This window comes from Aythya ferina (genome assembly GCF_964211825.1).
Source record: "Aythya ferina genome assembly, chromosome: 3".
NCBI classification, from domain to species: domain Eukaryota; kingdom Metazoa; phylum Chordata; class Aves; order Anseriformes; family Anatidae; genus Aythya; species Aythya ferina.
In genome coordinates this window covers 51,954,065-51,981,708 of record NC_140298.1, presented here as the reverse complement: position 1 = coordinate 51,981,708, position 27,644 = coordinate 51,954,065, and the positions used below count along the sequence as shown (strand labels likewise).

The window sequence follows — 27,644 nt, the reverse complement described above, 5'->3', positions numbered from 1 at the left end:
CCTGTCTTCTCTCAGGTTTGAAGTCAATACCTGTATAGTAGCACATAAAGGTTACCACTGGAAGCTGTAATTTGCACCTGGCCTGTAACAAATTAAGATGCAGGGTCTTCAGCAGATCTTTCCACAATTTTTACTTCAAAAATGAAATAAAAAAATTAAAAAAATAAATCCATTGTCTTAACTCAGATTTCAGTCCTGAAATATGCACACAAGGATATAGAAGGAAAACATTTGTTAAAATTTAGTTTGCAAAAAAGTGAGTCGTACTGCCATTCTATCTGTAACACTTCGCATTCCTCTTGTCCTATTTTCACAGTCTCTAAGTAAGGGCTGACAAAAGGAATACAACTTGATGACTAACATTTCACTGTATCCTTGTGAGGACAAAGAATGTGAGGTTGCTGTTAGAGGAGTCACTAGAAGGTTTTTACGCCCTCTTGATTTTTATGAGAACAATAAAAATTGTTCACAAACAATATCACCCAACGAACTTGCTTTCTCATTGTCTGTCATAAACCCAGAGCTATATCTGCCATCAGGGAGGTAATGATCTAGAACAGTAGATTTTCTAGACTGCTGCTTCAATAAAACCAAGGTCTGTTCCAGTGCAACACAGTTTTTCTCTCTCATTGAGAAGCCTGAAATACTAACCCCCAGAACAGTCTTTTCAATTAATGACCAGTGTTCTGAAAGCTGAAATTTTACCTGGCAACTGTAAAGAAACTCTGTAATTTCTCTCTTTTGTTTTGTTTTGTTTTTTTCTTTTTAACCTATTCTGTTGTCTCCCTCATTCACACCATGAAATGTGCTGTAGTGCAAGTAGCTGTTAAGCCAACAACCTGAGGTTTAATACCTGAGGAGAGCTTTATCTCTAAGTGATAGGCGTTCCCCTCAGCACTACCCAGAACCCATCCTATAGCCACTTCTTACTGGTAATTTGATGGTGCATTTGATGTATGTGACATTCAGGTGTTACTCTCCATCAGTGGAACTGCTGCTGCTGGAACACTGCAATATACTTACTGGCTCCTCTCTGCTGGGGTAATCAGATATCAGAACTGTTTACAATTCACCATCTGCATATTCACCTCTGAACAGGATTAAATAAAAGTTAAATCTCTTCAGCCTGGTTTCAGCCCAGAGCTGAAGAACTCCATTTTCTGCTTGATTAGGAATAGATCATGAAGTTATAAGTATTTGATATTCAAATATACATTTATATATATATCTATATAATAGAGTCAGAACAGATGCTTGAAATTCAAATGGTATTATTTCAGTGTCATCAAACAGGTAAGTTTTACTTTCTGCTCTTCATTTTCACCCCTGATTTGATGAATATGTAAGCACTTCCAAAGCAAATGTTTACATCCACATGTAACTGGTATTTTTTGCCTAATACTCAAATAGGAATGTGTAAAAGGCATTTTGGTAAGCAGGTGTATCAGTAAATATTGGCTGACATTCCTGATGAGTGGACACAAAATGGGGAAAACATCTTCAGAACCAGAGATGTAGTTAAAAATATATATATATTCAGATGTGCATTTTTTGCATTAGTCAACCTTGCATTACTAATATGTCTGGAAAGACAGATAAAACTGCGGAAGCTGAGACGCCTTGTCATATGGTTCTTGAGGTCTATGACAAGCTACTTAAGGAAGGTTATTATATGTCACTGAAAAGGAATTTTTTTTTTAAAAGAGCTATTTTTATGTTTCATTCTGTCCATGTATAGACGGTAATTTGTGATCAGCTTGCTTAGTTCGCTCAGTGCTGCCAAAGACCATCCGATGTTATAACCCTCAATTAAGTCAAAGAAGGTCAGGTGGGGCCCAGCAACCTTTCCAGGAAGGCATGCCAAATATTTTTTTTTAACCTACCAGCGAGATATAAACCACATATTGCTTCTCAAAGAGGCAAAATGCTCAGGACTCTCATATATGCAAGTCTGTGTTTTTGTGCACAACAGACACTTCCACTGAATTTGGAAGAAGGAGTAGAGAATGCCTGTGAGTCACAAACATCTCCCTCAAGATATCACAGCTCCCATCATCTGCTTCTGCACAAACCCTCCTGAGTGCCAGCCAGAGGCACCTGAGGTTTCCCATTTCTCAAAAGACAGAATTACTTAGAGGGACAGCCCCTTTCACACAAAATAAATAGCTTACACATCTAACCTGTGGGGTGGGTGCTTCCACTGGAGTACCCCCTAGTCTGGATTTCATGACTTTGACTGCAACACAGTGAAACTCCATTCAGCCTAGGTGCTTGGGTTTCTTATTTCCAGAAGCTCAGGAGCATGGGGTGAGGAAGAAAGTTGGAAGTTGGTTCATGAAAGGAGACAGGATACTGCTTGAGCATAGTTCCTTACACAAGACCTGGGGATAACTCCTGAGTCCTCCAGTTCTGATTTATCCTTAGCCTATACTGTCATAAAGTTGTTAAATGGGAAATTCATTATACCTTGCACTGAGCAGAACAGCAATTTGTGGGATGATCCATGTTAAATACACTCCTGTGGACTTTTGGACATTTAGTCCTTTTCAGCCTTGGCATTTTGAAAAGGACCTGGGGATGCAGGTCAATAGCCAGATAAATATGACTCAGCAGCATGCTCAGGTGGCCAAGAAGGCCAACAGCATCCTGGCTTGTATCAAAAGTAGCAGGACTAGGGAAGTGATTGTCCCCCTTTACTCAGCTCTGGTGAGGCCGCACCTCGAGTACTGTGTTCAGTTTTGGAAGGAAGGACATTGAAGGTGCTGGAGCACGTCCAGAGAAGGGCAACGAAGCTGGTGAAGGATCTAGAGAACTAGACTTATGAGCAGCAGCTGAGGAAACTGGGGTTGTTTAGTCTGGAGAAGAGGAGGTCCTGGGAAGACCTCATTGCTCTCTACAGCTACCTCAAAGGGTGCTGTAGTGAGGGGGGATTGGGCTCTTCTGCCAACCAACAAGTGATAGCAAGTGATAACAAGATAAAATGGCCTCAAGTTGCACCAGGGAAGGTTTAGTTTGGATAATAGAAAAAAAAATCTTCACTTAAAGCATTGTGAGGCATTCGGACAGGCTGCCCAGGGAAGTGGTTGAGTCAGCATCCCTGGAGGTATTTAAAAGACATATAGATGTTGTGCTTAGGGACATGGTTTAGCGGTAGATTTGGCAGTGCTAGGTTAATGGTTAGACTTGATGATCTTAGAGGTCTTTGGCAACCTAAAAGAGTCTATGATCTTTTTCATATGCTGCAGCCATACATAATAAATCCCTCAAATATCACCACAGAAAACAAGATGCCATGAAAACTGAACACACTCAGTATTTGTTCCATTGTGCTGATGCAGTAACAACTTTACTTAGTTGGCAACTACAGGGATAAATTTTTTAACTGCCAACATTGCAAATTTATGGGGACATGAAACCAATCAAGCTTCTTATGGCTGTTAACTTTATTAAAAATAACCATTACAAGTAATTATGCAGCCAGAAACCAATAGACGAGATCTTAATATGTAGAAGACAGTGTAATCCACACACAAGGGGTTATGTAGCTGAAGTGCAAAGGCTGATTCTTGCCTAGTTTTGTATAGAGGGAAAACTATTTGGGAAAAGAAATACTTCCCAGCTTCTTCATTATGAAGCTCCCAGCTTCTTCATTATGAGAACTCATGTACCAAGTGGAAAGCCGTGCTGACACCATTCTGCTGCTTACACTAGGCAATCATGCCAAACTTAACAATTATTTTAAGCAGCTTCACTTTTTCCTAGTGATGTATTTGAGCAACTAATACTAAATGAACTCACACAAAAGCTAGTTGTTTTCAGAAATAATTCACTGGGAACTAATCAATACTGTATCTCTGGAGTTACTGTTTTAATGGAATTAGAAACTAAATAGGCTTTGCTTATGCTTTCTGTTTGCTTACATATGCCTTTCTTACAGTCAACATCAACACTGTTTAAAATGTTGCAGATGCGTCTGCCCACAGATCCTTGGTCTCTTTTTTTTCCCCTTAGCCTTCACTTAATAGAAAACTCAAATTGGTAGCGTGAGCTCGTAAATTATAGCCATTTGTACTGAACAGTAATCCCTGCAAAAAGGAAATGAAATCAGACAGAAAAGACATTCTACAACACACAAAAAGCATTGCTGGTGTTGTGCAGGAAACACTAAAAGAAAACAAAAACTTAGCACGTCTCTGCAGCTGGTGAGTTTAAAGTAACATCACAGTTGATAGAAGAGAGTAAAATGGAAATGAGAGGTTTACCTCCCACAGCCACCTCAACACAAAGGTTTGTAAGGTCCTGTACCACACACCAAGCACACACAGTGGACTTGTCCTCTGGATATTTTTCTAAGTTACAAGGCATCATGCTCCAGAACCTGGCCTTGCTTTATAAGCTGTTAGAATCCCAAGCACGAGTAGGTGGACCTTCACTGCCTAATCCTGAGTAGCAGCAGCTGGAGAAAAAACTGGTACACTAACTCCACTAGCCCTGTCATCTCAGATGTCATAGTGATGAAATGCCAGAAGTCCTCTTTGTGTACAAACTTGTTCATGAGTGCTCTCTGGGAGAGCACAAGTGAATGCTTTTACACATCTGTGAAACATCTCTGGGCTGTTAATGTAAGGAAACTGAAAGTAAAACATGGCTGCAAACGCTAAGTCTTGGTTAAAAAAAAAAAAAAAAAAAAAAAAAAAAGAATTGCAGTCCATTAATGTGTACTGTAATAATGACATACAGATCTAAAAGAAAACATCTAAATATGACTAAATATGCTAGGTTTCTGTCTTCTCAGTGTGTATTCTAACATTCATAGAAGCCAGCAGACAGAAACTGAGTAAAGATTTACCTTGGTGGAACTGCATAACTCCTCTCCTTTCTCTCCATTAATAACTGGATTTAAACCCTCTCTGGCCAAAACATCTGAAAAAGGCAAAGTAGGAAATAAGCCGTCACTAGTCAGAAGGTCTTCCTGTCTCATGATGGTTATTCAACAGGGGAAGTACATATTTAAATCACCTGATCCAAATGGTGTCGCATTAAGTGAAAATGACACATTAGGAAAGATAGTGGAAAAGGTAAATGGGTAACAGATGGGAGATTAAAAACAAAATTACACTTGAAAAGCATGGAGGAAAAGGGGTCAAAAACATAGACAGAAGGTTTCTTTTGCTAATAGGTATATTCATTATAGGAACCTACATTCATACACTGCTTTCCTCAAAGGAGGTATTTTCAGATGAGAAGTACATAAAAGAGACACAGCAGCTATGCAGACTGCAAACCAATCATGAAAAATATAAAATATTGGCAAACGCTGCTCATAAGTGCTAGGAAAGCCACTAAGCTTTATTAAAATTCACATTAAAACTGAGAACTCAGTTGTCGTCACTTTCCACTACTTTCTCTAGCCTATTTTGCTCCCTTCCTACTCCCCTTCTGCCAGGATAGGTTGGCAAAGCAACTGAGCAGAATCATTACTTGCACAGGCTGGAAGAGAAGCTGGCCTCCGTGGACTCATGCCAGGAAGGCAGGATTGAGTGGCAATCATCTTACCTGCATGGAGACAGACAGTCCTTTCCTTTGCAGTGAGATCAGCCGTTCCCAGACTGGAGAGAAAGCAGGGACTCCAGCCAGCCTCTCCGTGCCCAGCACGGTGCCTGTTCTGCTGCCTTCCCACCTCCAGGAGTGCACCTTGGGCACATGGGGAGCCTGCCAGCGGCCCAATTCCCAGGACAGAGCACTAATGGGCACATTTTCAGGAAGCAGCCACATTGAGACGCCAACTTCTGCACATCACAGATGTATTTCAGATTCAGAGTACTCTACTATATCAGGCACCCACATCCAAGGCAAGTTTAAATCTACAGCGAGGAAGGCTGTAACCCCTTACAGCAAAACTGACATTGATTAATCCAGTACATATGAGTAGGATATATGCAAGGAAGAAAACTGCCTTTCAGAGAACATCTAGATACAGAAGCAAAGGCCTTTTATAATCTTTCTGTCATGTACCTCTATCATTGTGAGGCACTTTGAAGAGACATTTAAGAAATAGAGGAAGGAGGTCTCAACACCACTGAGACTCTAGAAAACTCCACCTCATTCAGTTTTCTTCTGAACCCCTTTCTTCACACCTTCGGCTGTCACATCCTTTCATCCTTACTGCAGGAAGATGATGTTCAATGGAGAATGTTAGCACAGTCCTCAGAAGAAGCTAATTTTCCTTTCTTTCAGCTTAATCTACAACAATGAGCTTCAAGTACCTTCACAAAGATTCTAAGAATACATAATTTTTAAACTAGAAATAGGTGGCAAATAGCATAGTGAAACAGGTAAGCTGAGACAAATATATTGAACACTGGTATTAGGAGCGTATTACAGTAAGTCTCCACAGTGAGAAAGAAAACAAAAAAGTCACAGACATCATTCAAGATTCAGAAATATGCCACACAACAAAATGTGAATTCTTGCTGATATGTGCAGTATTCATCACCTTGAAACAGAATGCACAAATCTGAAACACCATTTTCTGGTTTCCTTTTCGGGCTGGACCCAAAGAAGAAACTGCATGGGAATGATTTCAGTTATAGTATATTGTGTTAGAACAATGCACCTTCATTCTCAAGCAAATGTTATCTCCTGCCAAAATTAATCTTGACCAATATATACTTCCTTTCACTACACTGGAAAATAATATTATATCTCTAGCATCCTATGCCAGAAAAGATATAGCTCAGACAGGAAAAGAACTGTCTGCTACCCCCAAATTCTCTGATGTTTGTTGAAATCTGAAGGCTGTTTAAAACAAAGAACCACTTGAACCCCATCCTTGGAACACTTTAGTCCACCCACTTTAGAATTGGAATAACTTCATGCAATCAAAACTGACTGCCTTGCCTCATCCTGGACAGTGTATATGCTAATGATGATAGATTCCTAATGATATTACAGGAATGCTACACATACTGACTGGCTCCTAGGTCCCAATCCCTACTAACACAGACTTCAGAGCAGTACTAGCAGCTATGCCACAATCATGAAACCACAATCACTACTGCAAGTGAGATTTACTCTTTAAAACATATTTTTCCTAAAACCTCTTCTCAGAGTTTCAGAAATAATACTCATTGACCCCAATTATTGAAAATGTTACTGAGTTTCTTCAGTGATTGGATTCAGTAGCACAACTGTGGATAAGTACCACAAGAACTATTTATAATACTATAGGCAAATTCAAAAACAGCATGTCCTTTCCTGCTTGCACTTCATTAACAGTCCAGGTAAATGCTGCCTTGTTGACTGTTTAGCAAAGTTTATTTTAAAGCTACACGTTACCTGAATTGTATGTAAAAGAGCTTATGCATACCACCAAATAAGGTTAGCACAACACATTGCATGGTTTACCTGATCCACTGCCACTTGACAAAAGCTAAGCATTATGCTTACAAAATATGGCTTTAATTTTGAAACAAAAATTTCCCTTCAAAGGGGACATGTACTAATTGTTGAATATATTCCAATAACAATGAGTTTCATGAAAATGAATTGGTTTTCCCAAGCCAAAATAGCTTCATGTTCGTTACACTGTTCATTAGGATGCATTTATTCTGCCCTGTTCAGAGTCAGAACAAATTTCAAATACAAAAGGGAAAGAAAGCTTTATGAAGAATATACCAGAAAGCTGAGTCACTGAGAAATCGCTGAGATTGGTCACAAAGTAATCCTATAGCACATCCCGAGAAGTAACATGCAGATGACTGTTTTGTACTACTTTAATGCTTATAGAAAAGAATGACAGAAACATTTTAGACTGTGGCTAGGATTTTCATGTACTTGTATCCCATGCCATTTGGGTTTATTCAGCAGAACCACATGGATATTCTGAAGTCATTCACTTTGAAGCAGGTTGCTGGCTGGACTATTGCCAGTGACCTTATAAATTACATAATGCAGAAAACCTTCTCATGGCTTTGTCAGACCAAATACGTTTCCCCCCTCCCCAAGAGATCCAGGCATTCAAACATAATCCCAGGAAATCCTCTTGTATTTACAAAAGATGCTGTCATCCCAACTTGCACTTTACAGCTCCCCCCAGGTGTGGTTGGATACTTCCAAATGAAGTCACAGGAAGCACAGGCATGTCTGTGGACTTGCAAAGTGCCCTTCTGGTATCAAATACCAAAAGGTAGAAACAATACGTGGCCTTTATGCTCGCCACTTCATATTAAGCAGCCAGCTGAGGAAAAGTTCTGACAATATTACTAAACCCTATATTTATCTGCTCCGTTGGAATACCCTCAGCCTCGTACCCCGTGAACAGCAAGCAACACAAGGCCGAGAGCTGCGTTACACAGGCTAGCCAAGTTCTCCACCCTGAGCATAAACTTCCCATATTGTGCTTTATTCATGCTGCTTAGAAGGCAGTCGAACAGCCCCCGCTGGTTTTGTCCCCATTGCCCTCTGTGCCCAGAGCAGGGCATGTTTGAGTCCAGTAGCTAGAGGTATCCGGTGCCAAGGGGGCTGGAAAAGGCCAGAGGCTGCAGCTCTGCAGCCCACCCCACGTACTGGCCTAGATCTGTGATAAGGCCTGGCATGCGGTTTGCATGAAGCGAACTGGCAAGAAGCTTGCGTGAAGATCCAGGAGGGAACTCCCTTCCTACTGAAACTGCAGATATTTCCCACACAGCGTCCTGACTCCTGCCCACACACGGTGCTGGTCTCTCAAAGCCCTAGACCTGGAGGGATCCGCCTTTATCTCTTCTGGCCTCCCGAAGATCTCCTCCCCCACTTCTGGCACCGATCCCAAACTGCAGCTGTTCCAGAGAAATGCAACAGCTCCTCTGCCCCTGCTCCTCCTTTGACTCAGGCTGATAGCAGACGTCAACGCGTGGACTCTTTCCCAGGAGGAACACGCGTGCATCCAGAGTAATTAGGCTGTATTGCTGCTTATAGCGCGCCCAGCTCCGAAAGGAGACAGCTCAGCTTTTCAGACATGGGCCGTCTACATGACTGAAAGCATGCACTGTGCCAGTGGGTGCAAACTGTGGTAATTAGAGCCCCTGGTCTACACAGTCTAAGTCTGACTCAGTCTGATAATTCCCATATTTCTGTGAAAGCAACTAGTCTTTTTCCTTTAATCTGTCCTGCTTTTTCCATCTTTAAAAACCAAGGCTTTCCCTTAGGCACGTGAAACCCCAAGGACATCTGCGATGCATTTGGAGATGCCTGTAATTTTATGTATAATCTTTTAAAGGGTTGTTTGATTACTGGAAGGCAATTTACTCTATAAAAACAGAGTTAAACTGAAAAGCAGCCTGCCTGCACCAGGCAGGAAAGAGCACAGTTAATTTTCATATAGCCCAGGCATTTGGCTACCAGTTCAGGAGGAGGTTTTCACACTTAGGAACTTTGGGAACCTTCAGAGGGGCCTGAGCTCTGCTCTGTGAGGACAAACCAGGTAGGGGAATACTCTAGGACAAGGCAAGTAACATTTTCATACAATTGTAGAAGAGGCTTGTACAAATCAGGCTAATCTACTAAGTAAAAAATCAGGATAAACTTGTGTAGGACAGACCATTTAATTATCTTTAAAGGAACAGTTCCTAAAGTAATCAGACTGCTAAGGGACACAGACTTCAGTCCTACCTTCCCTCCACTCACAGGTCAGAGTCCCAGTGGCCTCCATTTTTTAGCAGGTAGGATTATAAAGAAGCCAGGTCTGTATATGGATTATTTGTTTTCATCTTTCTTCAGTCTTCCTCTCCAAAATTCACTTCTTAGCAAATATATAGTGCTGTTTTATGTACAAGCCTCTGCTTCTAGACTGAAAGGTCCTATGCTAGTGCACCTACAAGGTCAAAAAACAAGGCATGGCCCAAGGACTACTGCATCACCAGTCTGCTGTGAGGGGCTGTGACCTGAATGATTGAACAGAAGAGCTGAAGAGAAACTCAGACTGGTTCAGACCATAATTCCCAGTCTGTGAGGATCTTTTCTGTCTGTGCAGGCCCTTCTCATTCCCACTCTTGCTCCAGTTAAACAAGAGCCAGCTTCTGTTACCACAACACCTGCAAGCTGCCAGGCCTGGCCAGCTGAAGCTCCAGCTGCCCTTCCAAATACCTCCTCTCTGGGGCAAACATGCTCTCCCAGCCTCTTCCTTCTTTCTGTCTGGGAGATAAGCCATGCAGCACAGCCAGGAAATTAGCAAGAACTATCTGGCAAAGGGCAGCCTTGAATATCCTATCCTGCCCAACCCACCCATACCACCCCACAGTGACCAGACTGCTTTGAACAATGTTTAAACATGTGCTCCAAAAGGTAGGGTTAGACAGCACCTGGCCCAGAAGGGTTGAATCCCCAACAGCTGTGCGGCATCCTATTTGCTGCAGCATGACAGCACTGCTTTCCAGAGCCTGGATGCCTGGCAGAAAATAAGGGTAAATAAAAATTCTCTCCAGACTAAGCAAGGGAAATAGAGAAATGGGCATAGAGAGTAGAGGGAGAGAAAAAGAGAGAAAACATCTTCCCACTCTGTCCTCAGGCTCTTCTGGACACTTAGACATATCAACACCACTGAGTGCAGGAAGCAAGGGTGGTGAGAGGAGGCTGAAATGTTTTGCCCCAGGATGATAAACAGCTCTCAGAGGCTACCCCTGGGGATTAACAGAAAGAAGTCGGCCTAAGAAAAGCTAATAGGAGAAGCAATGACAGGAAAGAGCAACTGCATTGCTGCCTGCTAGTACTTCAGCTCTCCCCTCCTCCACATTCCTCCCTCCCTCCTTCCCACCCCCCCCCCCCCAACTTATTTCACATCAGGATGCAGGTGTGATGGAAAGGAAAGTGCTGCAGGAGAATTCTGGTCTGCTCCTAACAATGGTTTAATCTACTCGACAAGCCCTTCCCCTAGGCTCTCTCTTGCTAAAAATATTAAACTCTTCAGCCTTTCATGGGAGTTTAGCCTTAAGACTGTGGGATCGGTGCTTTATTTCCTCCTTCAGCCAAACTTTTCTTTCTTCAGGTGGCAGAACTAGTTCTTTCTGCCTTGCATCACCACTAGCTTTGATAGGCTGCCTGATACTGAACATAAGAAAGCTCACTAAGAGCCACGTGCTAGTCTGGGTGAGGCAGTGGTCAGCCCTGCATTCCTCAGCATTGCTATGATTCCTCCTCCTTCATTTTAACCACTTCAGGCACAGTCCCGCTAGCCAAGCAGGCTTGTCCCAAGCTCCAGGTGCAGTCAGGGAGGGGCAGAGTTCAGGGGGAGCTTTGCCAGGAGCACTGCAAATGCCACCTCTGGGCTCCTGCCCTGTGAGGGCACTCGCCTCACTGACCAAATGGCCCTAGGAGCCTCACCGCAACAGTGCTAACTTCTGCTAACACACCTGAGCCCCTCTGATCCCAATGTGTTCAAGGATTTCTGGAAACTGCCAGATTCCAGACAAAGATATTCAAGGTCCATCATGGTGCCATAGAGCTAGTAATTTTGTAATGACTGTGACTTACAAAAATGCAAAGGAATACCTGGTAAGATTGCTGTAAACTGTTTCGCTTCAGTAATGCAGATCTGCAAAGCAGTAACTGCTTATTCCCATATACACTGTGGATTCATAAAACCTTTTCATCACCTATTTCTCAGTGCTCTCTCTGCTTCTACTTCCCTTTTAGCGAATCTTTCAAGGTAAAAATGAAAGATGTTTTATTCTTCACGTAAGTTTACAACTTTTTCATCAACTGCTCTGTACTGCTTCCAGTGACATGTGTGCAATGCAGTGTAGACTAAGTTACACAGTAAGGAAGTACAAATTAACCACATTAATGGGGAAAAAAACAGTCATTTATCTAAGCATCATGCAAACACTGTGGTAAGCAACCTTTCATTAAGTGAATCCCACTTTAAAAACATGTCTTTCACCCAGTGCCTGGCCTTTGTAAGAAGTTGTTTTCTTCCTCATGAGAACAGGAACACAGAATAAAGAGAGAAAACCCTGCCTCACAAGGCTTTCTATTTTTAAGTAGATATTTGACATAGTCCTCAGGAGACAATGAAAGTCTGAAAGCAGCAGCCAAGAGGAGCTGAAGTTTAAATCTTCATTCTTTCCTTCCCCCAGTGCACAGAGTTCACTGCTGTCAGTCTGTCCAGGGTTAAAACGTTTCTGCATTGTTTATCTATTCTTTCTCAGTCTCCTGTTTTCCCAGTATTCTTTCAGCATCCATGACTATTATGGGAAGAATACTTCCGTGATTAATGATCAAATACAGATAAGGTTCAATCACTGATAATCTGAATATGAAATCTGGAAAACTGTTGGAGGCAGCAAATTTGATATTATCTGATCAAGGTTACCACAGGCTGCTCTAGAAGTTTTTACCCTTCAGAGAAAAAGATACTGAGTGATTTGTCTGGTTTATAAGGGGAGGAGTTCCAGTATCCTGCCTTAGCCACCTGGCTGAATCTTCACTAAGGGTTATGCACCAGATGCATCTTCACTTTATGTTGGCATCTGACTTGCTACTTGGGCAACCAAGTAACTCCTCTGCACCTGAAGGCAAATCCAAGCCTACCTCCCCCAGTAAAGCAATTCCTTTGTTGTAACACAGCAGCAGAGCTAGCCTGAACGCAGCATTACAGACATGCCTTGCCTTCAAATCTGTATTTCCACCCCAGGCTTTTTCGTCCTTCTGTGCTCCCATTAGGCTTCTAATGCCATCACAGTCTACATTATAATGTGACTTGTACTTACTTCCCTCTTTGTTTAAAGCTCCAAGCTTAATTCTTACACTGTTTATGGAAATGGAGTTTAGTTCTCAAACACAGCTCATTCCAAAAGCCCTTCACTTGAGTAGAGAGTAGATGAAGATTTGCAGGATACAAGTTGGGGAAAGCTGGGTGAAAGTTGGGGAAAGCTTTTTCTCCACAACTCCTCTCAGTCTAATGTCACATAATTCACTCCTATGAAGAGAAAGAGGCTCCTTTGTGATTACCTTCTTTCAAGCAAACTGCAGAAATTAAACATGGGGCACCTGTGTGTTTTACTCAGAGGACAAGCCATGCCTTGTGGTTTATATTAGCGAGTAAGAGCCTCTGAGTAGACTGGAGCTGGATCTGTTCCTCCTGAGAAAAGTGACAGCATGCCGTGACTTAGCTGCTTGCTGGCTGGGCTTGCAGCACTCTGAACCTGAGCATGAAGACACATGGGAGAGGAAGGGAAATAAATAGTGAATGAATTCAATGAAAGGATGTGGCTGGAAAATAGTGACTGTTTTCTTTTTTAAAGACACCTGCTGAACATGACAGTCTGTTGGACGACTAACATGAAATTTTCTGTACCTATATCACTATATAGGCATATGGTAATATACAACTGTGACTAGATAAAGTTGGGTCCCGTATATAAGGAGGCAAAATCCCACCTACAAGGGCCTGAATGAGGCAAGTCTCACTCTTTGCATGTACAGTGAACTGTTAAGCTTTTTGTGCACACACAGTATTCTGTGCTTTTAGTTCAATCTCTTTTTGATTACAGACAAGACTCTAGGTTTTTATTCTCAGATACATATTATTACATCTGTGACTTGGTAACAGCAGTAAGCAGACCTAATGACCGACTCATTCCCAAGGCAGTGTCTTCTATTTGTACATAGTCTTCTTATGCCATCTAGCGGCCACCAGGAAATGGTAGTAAATAGAGTGGAGCACTTCATGTATTTTCTTGACAAGCGGAAGCAGATGGAGATAAAAAAGATTATTGTGTCTACATATGAACAAGGAAAATCTCATTACAAATGACTAGACTTTCTCTGAGAAGCTAAATAATGCAATAAAAAACTTTTTTCCTACCTTTCCAATATACAAGAGATAGAAGGAAACACATCCCTCCAGTGAGAAAAATCTGCTGCACGACTATGCAAGTGAAAATACGTAGCCTTTGATCCAGAAGGATTTTCATGCTCTGCAAGGAAATCTCACAGATAATAGTCATTCAAAGGGTCTTCCACCTCTCATGGCTGCTCTCCATGCTCTTTTTCACACAACGATCAATCACTCTGCCCTGCATCTCCAGTGAGATGTGAAACTGTGAAGTGGGAACCCACAGTTATCTAACAATGTTAGTGCAGTCAGAATTCATAGGAAGTGAATTCAATTTTTGATACAGGCATGTTTGAGAGTTTTCCACCTTTGATTCCTGTAGATGATCTTGTAGTCTCCTATCTCAAGAATATTCAATAAAAGAGTGTCTCAAGTTGTATGTTTGGTTATGAAGTCTGTCATTTGTTCAGCATAAGTTGATTGGAAGTCAAGCCGCACTGACTCTGTATTCTGGATGGATAATTGGTTCTACCAAACAGCACAAATTTATAACTCTGCAGTCATTTGGAGCGAGCACTGCACTAGCTAATTGCAGCATCAATTACAAACTGTTTTCAGCTGCTAATCAAATGATCCACAGAATATCAATTATGTTCTAAAGAAATTCACTCCTAATTCCAAATAATTACATTCTTGAACTTTGCAATTTGTTCATCAACAACTTACTAAATGAAACTGGAAAGTAATACCACAGAGAGATGCACTCTCTTCTATTTACAGGGAAGGAGGTATTTAGAATCTCCCAAATTTCCTGCTGGCAGTTAAAATAGACAAATGTTAACAGCAGCTTGCTGTAACCTTTGTTTATTACTCCATTCATACTTCTACTCTGTGTTTCATTGTCTAATTATATGCAAATGATATAACAAACTCAGTAGAGAGGAAGACACCCTGTGGAATAAGAATTGCTTTTTGTTGTGAGTGGAGTCCAGGTGCTGTACTGACATAGAAAAGGAAAGGAACAAAATGCAGAAAGCTCAGAAAGTACCTACATCAAAAATATAGTATAAAATGGATGTGAAATGAAGGGCAGAGAAGAGGCTGAGTTAGATCACACTAGAAAATGGATAAACAAGAATCAGCCATTACTTTGCCATTGTTCATTCAACATGAAGGCACTCAAGGTGTACCAGGTGGAAGGGAGAAGCAAATTGTAGCTATTGTAGCACAGTGAGACATTCAAGACACAGTTTGTTTGAGGTTTGTGCATCAGGTTTTTCTCTTGGGTCTCACTGAGCTACAGAAATGAGCTACCAGGCCCCATTCAACTCATAGTGTACCCATAAACTGAAATGCAGTCTAGAATCCTACATACAGATGATCAGCTGTAGGCCTGACTTCCTAACATAGCAGACAGCTTGGAAATACAATTTCTCATTTCAAGGGTAGGCTGAAATACAGTTCAGCATGAAACAGATCCTAAATCTCTTTCAAGTTATTACGCTTGCATATGTAATATGTAGCTTTGGTCTCCAAAGCAGTAAAAAGAAATAATCACAATTCTTTCATGCTTTCTCAAAAAATGCAGTTAATGAAAATGAGTCAGTATCTCCAGCGATAGCGCATTTATAAATATTTCAATGCTTCCTTTTGAAGTTTGCTTTCTTTCCTTTGCAGAATCAGCTACTACCAAAGTTAACTGACAATACACTCTAAAAATCTGAGAATCTTCTACCTTTTAACATTTTAGAGAACTACATAAAATGCTTGATTACTTAATACTTAAATTTATAAAGCCACATATAACTGTTCAATACTCCGCTTATAGATTATACCACCTCTTTGTTTTGACCAATACTTGTACTTCACTGAATTTAAAATAATTCTGCTCTCAATACATGCTTTGTCTCCATTTTCCATCAAAAAGAAATTACAACCAAAATTAGAGAATAAGTTGCAGTACCATACTAAACCTATAAAGCACTTTGAGAAATAAAAGGCACTGTAGGCAGGTGTGGTGCCATAACTGTCCTACTCGGCAGCAGCTAAGTCTTCACCCAATAGTACCCTTTCACATAATCTCAGGAGTCACACAGATTTTTCAGTAGCCCCATAACCTCCGTAAATTACATCTCCTCTAAATTTAACACATCTCAACTTTTCAACAAGATCAAACAGAATGGCCAGAACCCACACCACTATGACAGTGTGGGAAAGCTTTTTTTCTCCTCAGCTCTTTCACCATTTTAGCTACTTCTGTGTTGCCTACTAGTTTCCACTTGTCTGCCTGTGTTTCTTTTTTTCTGCAGGTGTAAAACCTGAAGAACAAGTATACTGGGGCACAGAGGTCACACTGTTATAGAAAGTGGCCTAAGACCTTCAGACTGAAAAAGGGCTGACCACACCAGTACAGAATATTACTAATTAATGCTATGATGCAAAAAATACCCTTGCTAAAACCTTTCACATGCCTTACCCCAAATGCCTCTCCCCCACATAAAGACTTGTGCTTTTAGGCCATTAGGCCCTCATTAACTTCATCCAAGCAAGTCATGGTCAACTTTTGCTAGACCTTGAGATTCCAGCAAGACCTCTCGGTCTGTTGCAGAAGCAGCATTCTCACAGGCTCTTGCAAGTTTAAAAAAATGTTGTTGGTTTTTTTTTTCCCTTTTTTCTCTGGCTACTGGTTTATAGATATGTCTATCCAAAGCTATTCTTTTAGGTCACCATGTTAGGGAAGTGACTCGGATGAACACTGAGTATGCTGCTTAAACAAAATCAGAAGTCAGAACTGACTGATTACCTCACATCATCAAGAATAGTTGCTGCAAGAGACTTACATCACATCACATATTTGTCCCTAGAAAGCAATGCCAAAAGTTTTTATTACCCCTTCTACCTTACAATACTACTTTTGTGTACATGTGGTTCACAGTAAGCTCGTGGGGAACGTATTTCTCTTTACCAAAGAGTGGTACCTTTGCCTTGGTCCCACAGAGAATTGGTTGTGACAGCCTTCTGCAAGCTGCATGAATCCAATGATCAAATTAAATGAATGTGTATGAAAACACTTAAAGCCTTGTGATGTTTGGACCATTTACACAATAAAACAATGACACAAAAGTTTCATTAAAATCCAGCAGGTAATTTACAGAACACTGTCCCCACTGCATATCCAACAGAAAAGAAGTCGGTCTGTTAAAGCAGATCCTCAGATCTGCTCCATATTTAAATCCCACCTGTATTATGGCTTTTATGGTTCTCCATAGCTGTGCTTTTGTCTACCCTACTCTCAATATATATACTTTGAACTTGATACTTTCAAGAGCTGTTCCTCTGGACAACTCCACCAATACAGTCACATTCTAGGAAAAACTCTGTGACTCTAGTCTCTCCCTCTCAAGCCAAGTCACTAATGATCTTCATGACAAGATCTTACCATCAGGTAGGAGAGGGCTCAGGGCAGCCTTATAATAACTCCACGTAACTCATAGCTCTCTTCTGAAAAATGCCTCAAACACTTCCTCATCAGCTGCTATGTCTCAAAAGACTGGGTAACTGATGCTTAAGGTTATGGTCATCGCATATCTCGCTGATCAGTGTTGTTTTCCCACATCTTGGACTGTGCTACCTGTGTCTTGGACTACCTTTGTTGTCTGTGTTTCCACCAGCAGTTCAACGCAGCTCCAGTTTTGTAGCCAAGGTTAATAGTGATTTCACCCACACCACCACAGGGTGCGATTTTTAGCTGGTAACTTGTTCCATTCCTGATTTGAGCTCCAATGACTCTCTCCAGTCTTAGATTTGAAAGGACACATTGGCCAGCTTTCATACCATTAAGTGCTCTCCTTATCACTTACACTCCACAGACAGAGGGGAGATCCATCCATATGAGGCATAAGACTCAACAAGTTACAGCTCTCTTGGATGTCTTATACAGGTCATGTTAACCAAAGAAATAATGAAATGCCTTAAGAGTTATGAGTCATGATTGCAATGCCTGTTCTGCAAAAGCTGAGCAGATAAGTAAGCTCAGGTGAGCAGAAATCTACAAAAATAATACAGCAGACAATCTCTTCCTAATGATGTCTACGGAGGTCTGTCTGATCAGCAACAGCTGCATGAAACCAAGGCTGAGCCCTTCTGGAAAAAATTAAAAATAAATAAATAAAAAAAAATCCCAGCTGTCAGAATTAGCTTTTATGCTTTATTTCTTCCAAGTGCTTTGCTCAGAGCAATGGATTACTGCTGTTCTATCAGTACGTAGCATTCAGGACCTGGGGGTCTTGCCTTGGAGTGGGAATTGAACACTTTCCTCAACATTCATTTTTCAAGAGTCTGTGAGATCTATGTAGCAGCAAGAGAAGTAAATCAATCAGATGCTGACTGCACACCTACGTACTTGCTTAAAGGTCTCTGCAGTGCTGTGGCTATAAGCAAAACCACAGTCTGAGGCTACAGCTTGCATGCCTCTGTTCATCTGGGATACACAGCACCAAGTTACTTACACCCAAAACTTGCTTTGCTTTTATTGTATTAACATAAATTCACATGGTAAGAAGTGCTCAGATACACAGCTGATGGGCTCTGGCTTAATACAACCCCATGCAGCAGCTCAAACCCAGCAGCTGTTCTTGGGCACAATCATCTCCATCAGGTGCAAGATAACACCACTTAGCCTTAAAAGCTAAAAGCAATGCACTTATATGGTTACTACAGCTCAACTAGCTTGTCAAAATCTTGATCACATGGGTGAATTCTAAGCTACAGAAGAAATGGGTATATACCAGCATAGCAGAATCCTCAGAGCTCATACTCTGAATCAGTGAGATTAATTTAAACAAAACAAAACTTTTCTAGCAGGATCAGCTATCTGTTGGGTTCTGGCTCACCTGGCAGGAAAGGATGACAATTGAGTGGGCAGGGATGCTGCTGCTCCTTTGACACGCAATAGCCTATAGCTCAGTACTTGAGGGCAAACTGAAACCAATGGCACTTTGGCCATCCATGCAGCAAGATAAAACAGGCAGTTCTCTGTGATTCCTAGCTCCAGAAACAGGTGATACCCATTCCTTTAATCACCTGGGTTGTGATACAATCCACCATCTACCGCAGACACCTGATTTCAAGCCCACTTATTCAGCAAACCTCAGACAACTAGGGTCCTTGAATGCATACAGATGTGTCCATACAGTTCAGTGAAGAAAGATCCGCTCTCCCAAGAGTGCAAGCTGAGCCAAATATTCCCCCCAGCAGGGTGGGTAGATCACTTAGCTCAGAAAGGCTGCCAACAGTGCCCTCTCACCAAAGGGAGACTCAGGCACAGTCTGGTTTTGGACAACACTTCTCCCTGTCTCACCCTGGTGTTTCCTTCTTGTGAGACAATTGTGATGCCTTTCTGAGCATCCCTGAGCCACTCAGAATCTGACTACTATCACTGCTACCAGCAGTCCTCTCACAGATATAGAAAGCCATACACAGGCACCTGGTGCTCCATGGTGACGTTTCTCCCACCCTCCTTGGTGCTTCCTTCCTTGAGCTAACTAGAAGGAAACCCAATGACCTACACTTGAACTTGCGAATGCTGTAACATCACCCTCACTACCTTCAAGACAAAGGGCTGCTGAGCACAGCTGTCCTCCCTCCCCGGCCATGCTTTGCTCCATCCTCACCCTTTCCCAGAGAGGAACACTCCCTGCCCCAACAAAATGCTGCTTACTCAGCTTGTAAGCTCATTTTTTTTTGGGGGGTAGGGTTACCATAAACTAAAAAAAGCAAGGGCAAAAGATAACAGAGCAGAGTGCACACTTAACAGGTTTGGGAGAGCAGGGATGCTATTCAGAAGGAGCTGAACAGTCTGCACAAATAGGCTGATAGGATCCCCATGGATTTCATCAATAATAAATCCACATCCTGCATCTGGGATAGAAGAGCCCAGTGTCAAAGTACAGGCTGGGGCCAGCTGTCTGTGGAGCAGCTCTTCAGAAGAGGACTCCAGGGTACATGGTGGACAATGAGCTGAATGTGTGTCAGCAGCATGCCCTTGCAGCAAAGAAGGTCAATCACATCCTGGGCTGCATTAGTAAAAGCAGAGCATGCAGATCCAGGGAAGTGATCCTTTTTTTCTATTTGACACTTGTGAGACCAAATCTGGCATACTACGTCCAATTTTAGCCTGTTCAGTACAAGAAAGATAGTGACATGCTGGAGCAAGCCCACCAAGCTGGCCAGGACTGTGTTTGTTGTCTGGAGAAGACAAGGCTCAGAGGAGACCTGATTGCTCAAAATACATACAGGCTGCCCAGAGAAGCTGTGGACTCTGCATCCTTAGAGATGTTCAGGATTTGACTAGACAAGACCTGGAGCATAGGCCTGCTTTGAGCAGAGGTTTGGATAGGATGAACTCCAGAAGTCCCTTTCAACCTCAGTTATTCTGTGATGCTAGAAAACCAGTATTTTAAGCTAAGTTTTCTAAAGGACTCTGTTCTCCTCTGAGTTCTGTTCACATCATTTTATAAAAGAAGCAGGTAGACCAAATCCAGAGCCTCTTAGAGATCTGGCCATAAGGTATCATGCTATAACATGCTAAAATTCCATCCTGTTTTGTTAATCCTGTCATGGATGTAAAAATTAAATCTCAACTGATTCCCCCAAGATGTTCTCTTCCTGAAAAGACAGTTTGCTCATCCAAATAAATGAAAAATACTTAGTTAAGTCTAAAACAATATAACGATAACTTCAATTTTAATTTTATTTAATAACATTCTGCATGGAATGGAAAGTTTCTTCTTATTTCATTTGTGTAAAGAGTGCTGGGTGCGCAGGGAGTCTGGGCTCCTCCAACACGCACACACGTTACATCAGGCAGCTACTTTTGATGCTCCTAGGCTAATACATGTTCATTACTACTTCTAGAAAAGGCAGAGTTATTATAATTAGTTCCTGGATTCCAAACCCTCCCACTGGCGCATGCGTATCAGTCCCCAGTGGTCCCTCTGGGGGGGTCTCTCCTGCTGAAGGCTCGTAGTCTTCCTCCCAGGCTTTGTCCTTGTCCTTCTCCTTTGTCCACCTTGGCCGGATATCAGAAACTTGCCTGGTGTCCCATGCAATAGTCACAATAGTTAGCAGTTATTCTGAGACCCCTTTGTTCTCTTATCCCCAGATATCAGAGACTCAAGGTTTACCCTTCAAGCCCTTATCAACACAAATTGCTGGAACTTTCCTTACAATACTCTTAGATCAGGATTCTGATTCTAACAATAGTTCCTAGTGCAGAGAACAGAGAAGCAAACCAGTCCTGACTGCTTTGAATGAGATAGCAAACAAATGTAAAATGGAGAAAATAAACCTGTGTGAATGTTTTCAAAAGAATTGTCATAGTCCAAAAGCTTTAAATTGGTTCAGTCCCTGAAAGTTAATTATCGTAAACTCAGGTTGCATCACTGAATTTGAAGTAGTAGGAGAGACTTGCACCATTGCAGAGCCTCAGTCGTGGATTAAATTGGCATTGCCTCTAACTCTATACAAGACAGAGAGAGAGAAGCACACCTTTCTACTTTGTCAGCTACCGGCAGACCTAGAGAGGAAAAAAAAAAAAAAAAGTTGTTAATTAAGAAGTACTGTTGGTTTAAGGCATTTCACCAAACAGGTAATATTTGGTAGAAACCACACAACAAACGAAAGGGAAGAAGAAACAGTAGAAGGTACTTGCAAGGCCTTAATTTACATGGCAATTAACAACGACAATCTGCAAAGATTTATAAGTGCCTTACACCATTCACCCTTGAGACAGAAAAATTGAATTCCCACATGAAGTAAGGGGAGTGCAATCCCTCTCAAAATACAAGAGCCTGAGGTACGCTACTGAAAACGTTGAGACTAGGCAGCACCGAACTCAACAGAGAAGGGAGGCTGAGTCTCTCTGGCTGTTCACGTAAGAGAAAAGAAACTCAGACGTGAGCCCTAAGCAATGATTCTTAGTGTCAGGCAGGGAACTAGTTCTTTTTAAGCCAGAGACCATCTCAGCATCTTTAAAGCTAAAGAAAGGGTTGAAGACTCCATGGAATGTTGGCCCTGGCACAAAAATCTGGGGACCAGGACAGTAGAAAAGCACCCTAGGTAACCTGAGCCTCAAACTCCCCTGGGGAGGTGATTCCTCCCATTTGCTTCCTATATAGCAAAGGTCAGATGATCCCCACCTGGCAGATTTCACTTCACAAGGGTGGAGCCAAGAGGCCTTGTGGAATAGGCTCATCTACCTGGCTTCAATGTTTTAAGGTCAATGGCTCCTTATCACTAATAGAAATAACCTGACAAGGGGCTTAGTGGTTAGAGTTGACCTAATGAATTAACTACAAAAGATGCGTAAGGGTCATATTTCTGCTAGTCATTCTGCGAGGAAAATTAGTACAGAGCCTGTTAAAATAAGATAAATAAACATAAATAAAAGAAAAAAGAAAATTACCTAAAAGGTAATTGCCGTCATAGATTTTCATCTGTCTAGTCATGACAGATAAAGAATATAGCAATCAGGAAGATGTTAATGTTATTTAAATATGCTTTTCTGAGATCTCTTCTTTATGCAGGACCTTTCAAAATCTAGTGCCATGACCTCTGACTGCAGTACTTACTTTGCCTGCATATAAACTATCATGTATAAATGCCAGGATCCGGATCCTCACTCCCCATTCAGGTCAAGGACCGGGCTGAAAGTTTTGGCTTTAATTTGGTTACATGACTACATTGCTGTTGTCGTGGTTTCCCCCAGCTGGCAGCTAAGCACCACACAGCCGTTCGCTCACCCTCCCACCTCCTTCTCTGGGATAGGGGAGAGAAATAGGAAAACGAAGCCTGTGGGTTGAGACAGAGACAGTTTATTAAGACAGGAAAAAAAAATAATAATAATAATGATAATAATATTGCTACTACTACTGTGTACAGAATAAGTGACGCACAATGCAATTGCTCACCACCCGCTGACCGATGCCCAGCCTATCCCCGAGCAGAGGGCCCCCGCATACAGGCTAGCCACCCCTATCTATTGTTTAGCATTACGTCAGAGGGTATGGAATACCCCTTTGGCCAGTTTGGGTCAGCTGTCCTGGGTCTGTCCCCTCCCAGCTCCTGCTGCACCCCTAGCCTGCCTGCTGGCAGGACAGAGCAAGAAGCTGAAACATCCTTGGCTTGGTGTAAGCACTGCTCTGCAACAATTAAAACATCAGCGTGTTCATCCTAATCTACAACATAGCACCCTACCAGCTCCTAGGAGGAAAATTAACTCTATCCTAGCTGAAACCAGGACAGCTGTTTTCTGGCAGGTCACAGGGAGAAGATTGGCTGGCTTGTGGGAGCTTCTGTACACATGGCTTTTAGGCTGCAGCCAAAGTGTTCCTCTAGATCTGGAAGTTTGAAGATGGTTGAGTGGTTAGAAAGCTGCCAGGCAGAGAAGGACCTGGGAGTATTGGTTGATAGTTGGCTGAATATGAGCCAGCAGTGTGCTCAGGTAGCCAAGAAGGCCAACAGCATCCTGGCTTGTATAAGAAGCAGTGTGGCCAGCAGGGCTAGGGAAGTGATTGTCCCTCTGTACTTGGCTCTGGTGAGGCTGCACCTCGAGTACTGTGTTCAGTTTTGGGCCCCTCGCTACAAGAAGGACATCGAGGTGCTCGAGCGAGTCCAGAGAATGGCAACGAAGCCGGTGAGGGGTCTGGAGAACAAGTCCTACGAGGAGCGGCTGAGGGAGCTGGGATTGTTCAGCCTGGAAAAGAGAAGGTTCAGGGGTGACCTTATCGCGCTCTACGGGTACCTTAAAGGAGGCTGTAGCGAGGTGGGGGTTGGCCTGTTCTCCCACGTGCCTGGTGACAGGACGAGGGGGAATGGGCTAAAGTTGTGCCAGAGGTGTTTTAGGTTGGATCTTAGGAAGAACTTCTTTACCAAAAGGGTTGTGAGGCATTGGAATGGGCTGCCCAGGGAAGTGGTGGAGTCACCATCCTTGGAGGTCTTTAAAAGACGTTTAGATGTAGAGCTTAGGGATATGGTTTAGTGGAAGACTTGTTAGTGTTAGGTCAGAGGTTGGACTCTATGATCTTGAGGTCTCTTCCAACCTGGACAATTCTGTGATTCTACGAAATATGCCCTAACTGATTTCAGATATAGTGAAGTGAGTTAACTGGAGCAATCCATAAGGAGGGCTGAGGCTAACCTAGCTGGATGTGCCTGAAGGTATGTGTAACAGGGAGTGAGAGTAAGTAACAGCTTCAGGAAAGGACTACTCTCTTCCAGCATGTTTATCCCACGCTGTTCACAAAATAGGGTTGTAGGTACAGAACTGGCTACACAGATAGAGCCAGCAGAAATCTGAGTCCACGAGAGGGCTCTGCCGACACAGGCATCAGCAATGCAAATTCCTCCAATGCAGTAACTGAGTGGTACCAGTTCAAACCCTGCCCAGAGACAAGGCTTTTAGTAAGGAGCCTTGCTTTTGTGAGAAATGACCTTAAAATAAACTAAAATATGCCTGATATAATATGACATGGAACACCTCTCATGCATTAGAGTCTGTAAAGCAGTTTAAATTTCAGAGTGTTAAATTGATATAGTTTCAGGTATAAACAGGGAGTTCTGGGCCTCTCCCAGTGGAAGCAGCAAATATAGAGGGCATGACTGAGAGCTGCCCTGGGATCCAGCTGTGCCTGCCACAGGTATAAATAAATGGCAACAAGAAAATCACTTGGATGCCTTGTTCATGCTAGATCCCCCACAGCTGAAGGCGCTTGCACTAGCAGTAGTTTAAGAAACCGCTGTCTGGTATAGACAAGGCTTTTGAGCTCAGTCAGGTAGGGAAAACACTCCTGTATATGGGAAAAATATCTTCCTCCTACACAAAACTGAACACAGCAAAGTGAGGTAACATTTAAATAGTACACACTGATCAATAGCAAGACAACCGAGTTGACTATACCTCTTTATACCTTTAAATACAACCTCCATTAAAATTCTGAAGTAAAAATAGCTGTATAATGGTAATCACAAAAACATAAGGAGAAGATACATTCCAGTTCAAGGGAAGATTTGTCCCAATGATGCAAAAGAAAAAACAAGTGATGAAGGTCATTTAAATGCTATTGTATGTATCCACTGGAAGAACTGGCTAGGTTCACTGATAATACAGCACCTGTCAAGTACATGGTGCTTGACTGCTTGCTGCTATTAGTAGAAGCAGTCACCCTGATTATTAGCACTAAAAGACATGCAGCTCTAAACAGCCAGAGCAGCAGTGACATATGAGCATGAAAGCTGGGCATAATACACAGGAAAAGCAGCAACCAGGTCAGCGGGCTGCTGCTTACTATCTGGCAGTAGGGTGTGCTCATTCTTCGTGGCACTGGGCTCACACGACTACCATGATGTCTTCCAGAGGCTTTCGGGTCAGCACAGGCACAGTGGCATCTCTCTTCGGATAGCCCACAGGGAGCAGCAAGAGCAGCTTCTCGTTCGCTGGGCGCCGGAGCAGTGCCCGGAGGTGAGGGCCACAGTTGAGGGGAGTGGTGGTCACGGTGTAGAGCCCTGCGTTCTGCAACAAGACCCACAGGAAGGGAGTGAGACCGACGGCTGTGCTGGCCAGCTGCATCCATTACTCTCGTGAAACCTGTGCACGTTTCTCACATCGCCTAGCCCACAAATGTTGGTTTCATTACACTCTTCTGCAGGCTTTACAACTGATTTACTAATTGCCTCGACAGTACCATGAAAGATGCCTGTTTTGCTTACAGAAAAGTACAACATTTCTCCACTGCAGCAATAGCACAGACTAATGGAAATAGCCCTGTTCTTTCTGACGTATCTGTGTTGTACAGCAGGAGCCTGCCTGGAGTGTACAGCATGATGGTGGGCCCATGGCTACAGGAAGCTGGGAAGCAGTTGTGGGGATATCACTGGAGTGTCATCCCATGGGGATCATCTGGCTCACACAGAGAGAGGCTTTGGTTCTCGCCCTCATATAGTTGGCAGGAAGATGTCTTTGTGAACACCTGTTGCTGCTCAAGAGTGGTACCTCACAGGAACAGGGAGCACAGGATGTGCCTCTGAATTTGTCCAGGAGCCTGTTGGTATCTCTCACCATGGCCAATGTCCTGGCTTACATCAGAACCCCAGAATAAGTCTATGCATCATTCCTTCTCCTCATACAAAATCTCCCTAACACAAACACACGCACAAACAAAAACACACTAAATGCTCTTAGGTAAAAGCTAAATGATCTGACAAAAAGTAAATAGCTGACACTATCCAAAATACAACCATACAGCTGAGGTGCTTCCTGAGAGCTGTGCCTGTGGATTTCAGTCTCTTCCTGCATCTAATGAAAGCATTCGGGGAGTCTTCAAGATATAAAAAGCAGCCAGGGAGACTTACTCAGGCAGTGTGCCTCTCATGTTAACATCTATGGTCTTCTGAAGAGAAAAGCTGGTAGTGGTGGTGTTGAATGCTATGAGTCCATGGCACTGTGTCCTTTAATGTTGTCAATTAACTTCTAAGAGCTGGGAAAGAGACAGCACTGAGGAGCCTAACAGTCGGTAGGGAGCCTCAGAAGTCTCACCTGATGGTGGGCTGGCTGGGGGGAAAGTGGGGCTTTGTCTCTCCTGCTGCTTCTGATTTGATTAAGGCACTAGTGACACAGCACCGGTTCTGCCCTATTCTTTGTGCATCCTCTTTGCTCTCAGCTCTCAAGACCCCTGTGCAGCTGCAGAACAGCTGTACCCCAGAGATGTGCATCTGCACTGCCTACATCTCAGATTTCCCATCCTGAAGAATCTCCTAAGGAACAGCAATGCAGGCAAGGAAACGTCACTCAGAACAGAATGGAGGAGAAATGGCAGTTCCTGGTAAGGAATTGGCCTAATAAAAGAGGTGGCAGCTTTTTGTTACCCTGCTGACAGGCCATACTAACAATCAGAATAACTTCACTAGTTAAGCACTTGTGTGAGTACATCAGATACATCGAGCAGAAAGGAACACTGAGAAACCACTGAGAAAATCCAATTGGTTGGTATCAAGCATGCTGAGCTTTAGAAATTAGTTCATTTTCAGAAATGCCTCCAAAAGCCTGATTGAAATAGTACAGCCTGTTCTGTAAAATACGTCCCTGATATTTTTCCAGTATTGCGAACTACAATGATTTGGACTCAAGCCATTTTTTAGGGGTTACTGAAAAGATAGTGTTAGTGCAGCACTGTACGGCCAAGCTTTGGTAACCTGCAGACCCTTGCTGTCCCTGCTAACATAAAACAGAAACTGCAGCTGCTGACATTGTGGCAGGAGAACAGTGACAACTCTGGAAGGAAGCTGCACCACTTTTTTCCTCTTGATAAGCAGTACTGAGGATAGGAGTCACCACAGACATGGACCTATGCAGAATAACTTTTAACCTCAGAACTAAGACCTTGCCAGGAATTGGAGCAGTCTAAAGGACTGATAATGTTAAAATCTAAAACTGGTTTGCTACTCATTTGCGCTGAATAGTTTTGGTATGTAATCAAGACCAGTATACTGACTCCCAGCCCAGCATGCCAGTGCTGTCAACATACCTGCAAAGCAGCAAGCAAGATGCCACAGGCAATAGAAACACTGATTTCATTGTAGTAGTGGGTCTTCTTTTTGCCATTTGGAAGCCTCCCATATACCTGCTTGAAAATGAGGATCAGATAGGGAGCAGTGTCCAAGTACTCTTTGATCCAATTTGTTCTGCAAAAGAAAAACGTTAAAGACATTTATTTTGCAACCCTTTCACTTTACTGTAAGTCACATTTACTGTCTGTAATGTTGCAGTAAAGTTATATGA

At 42.6% G+C, this 27,644-nt stretch overlaps 1 protein-coding gene across 12 annotated transcripts in view; it reads right to left on the bottom strand.

Moving 5' to 3' along the window:
* Positions 1–20,537: 20,537 nt before the first annotated feature.
* IYD (iodotyrosine deiodinase) overlaps positions 20,538–27,644 on the bottom strand; it is a 62,829-nt gene continuing 55,722 nt past the window's right edge. For 11 of the 12 annotated variants that reach the window (XM_084512422.1, XM_084512421.1, XM_084512420.1 and 8 more), the window contains 2 exons: positions 27,391–27,547; positions 24,758–25,379 (listed from right to left, as the gene is read on the bottom strand). In XM_084512422.1, the coding sequence (XP_084368548.1) occupies positions 25,197–25,379; positions 27,391–27,547 (340 nt within the window). In that variant the 3' untranslated portion in view covers positions 24,758–25,196. Of the gene's footprint in view, positions 21,387–24,757; positions 25,380–27,390; positions 27,548–27,644 lie in introns of those variants that run through there. The other variant, XM_084512416.1, reaches the window with a different exon arrangement.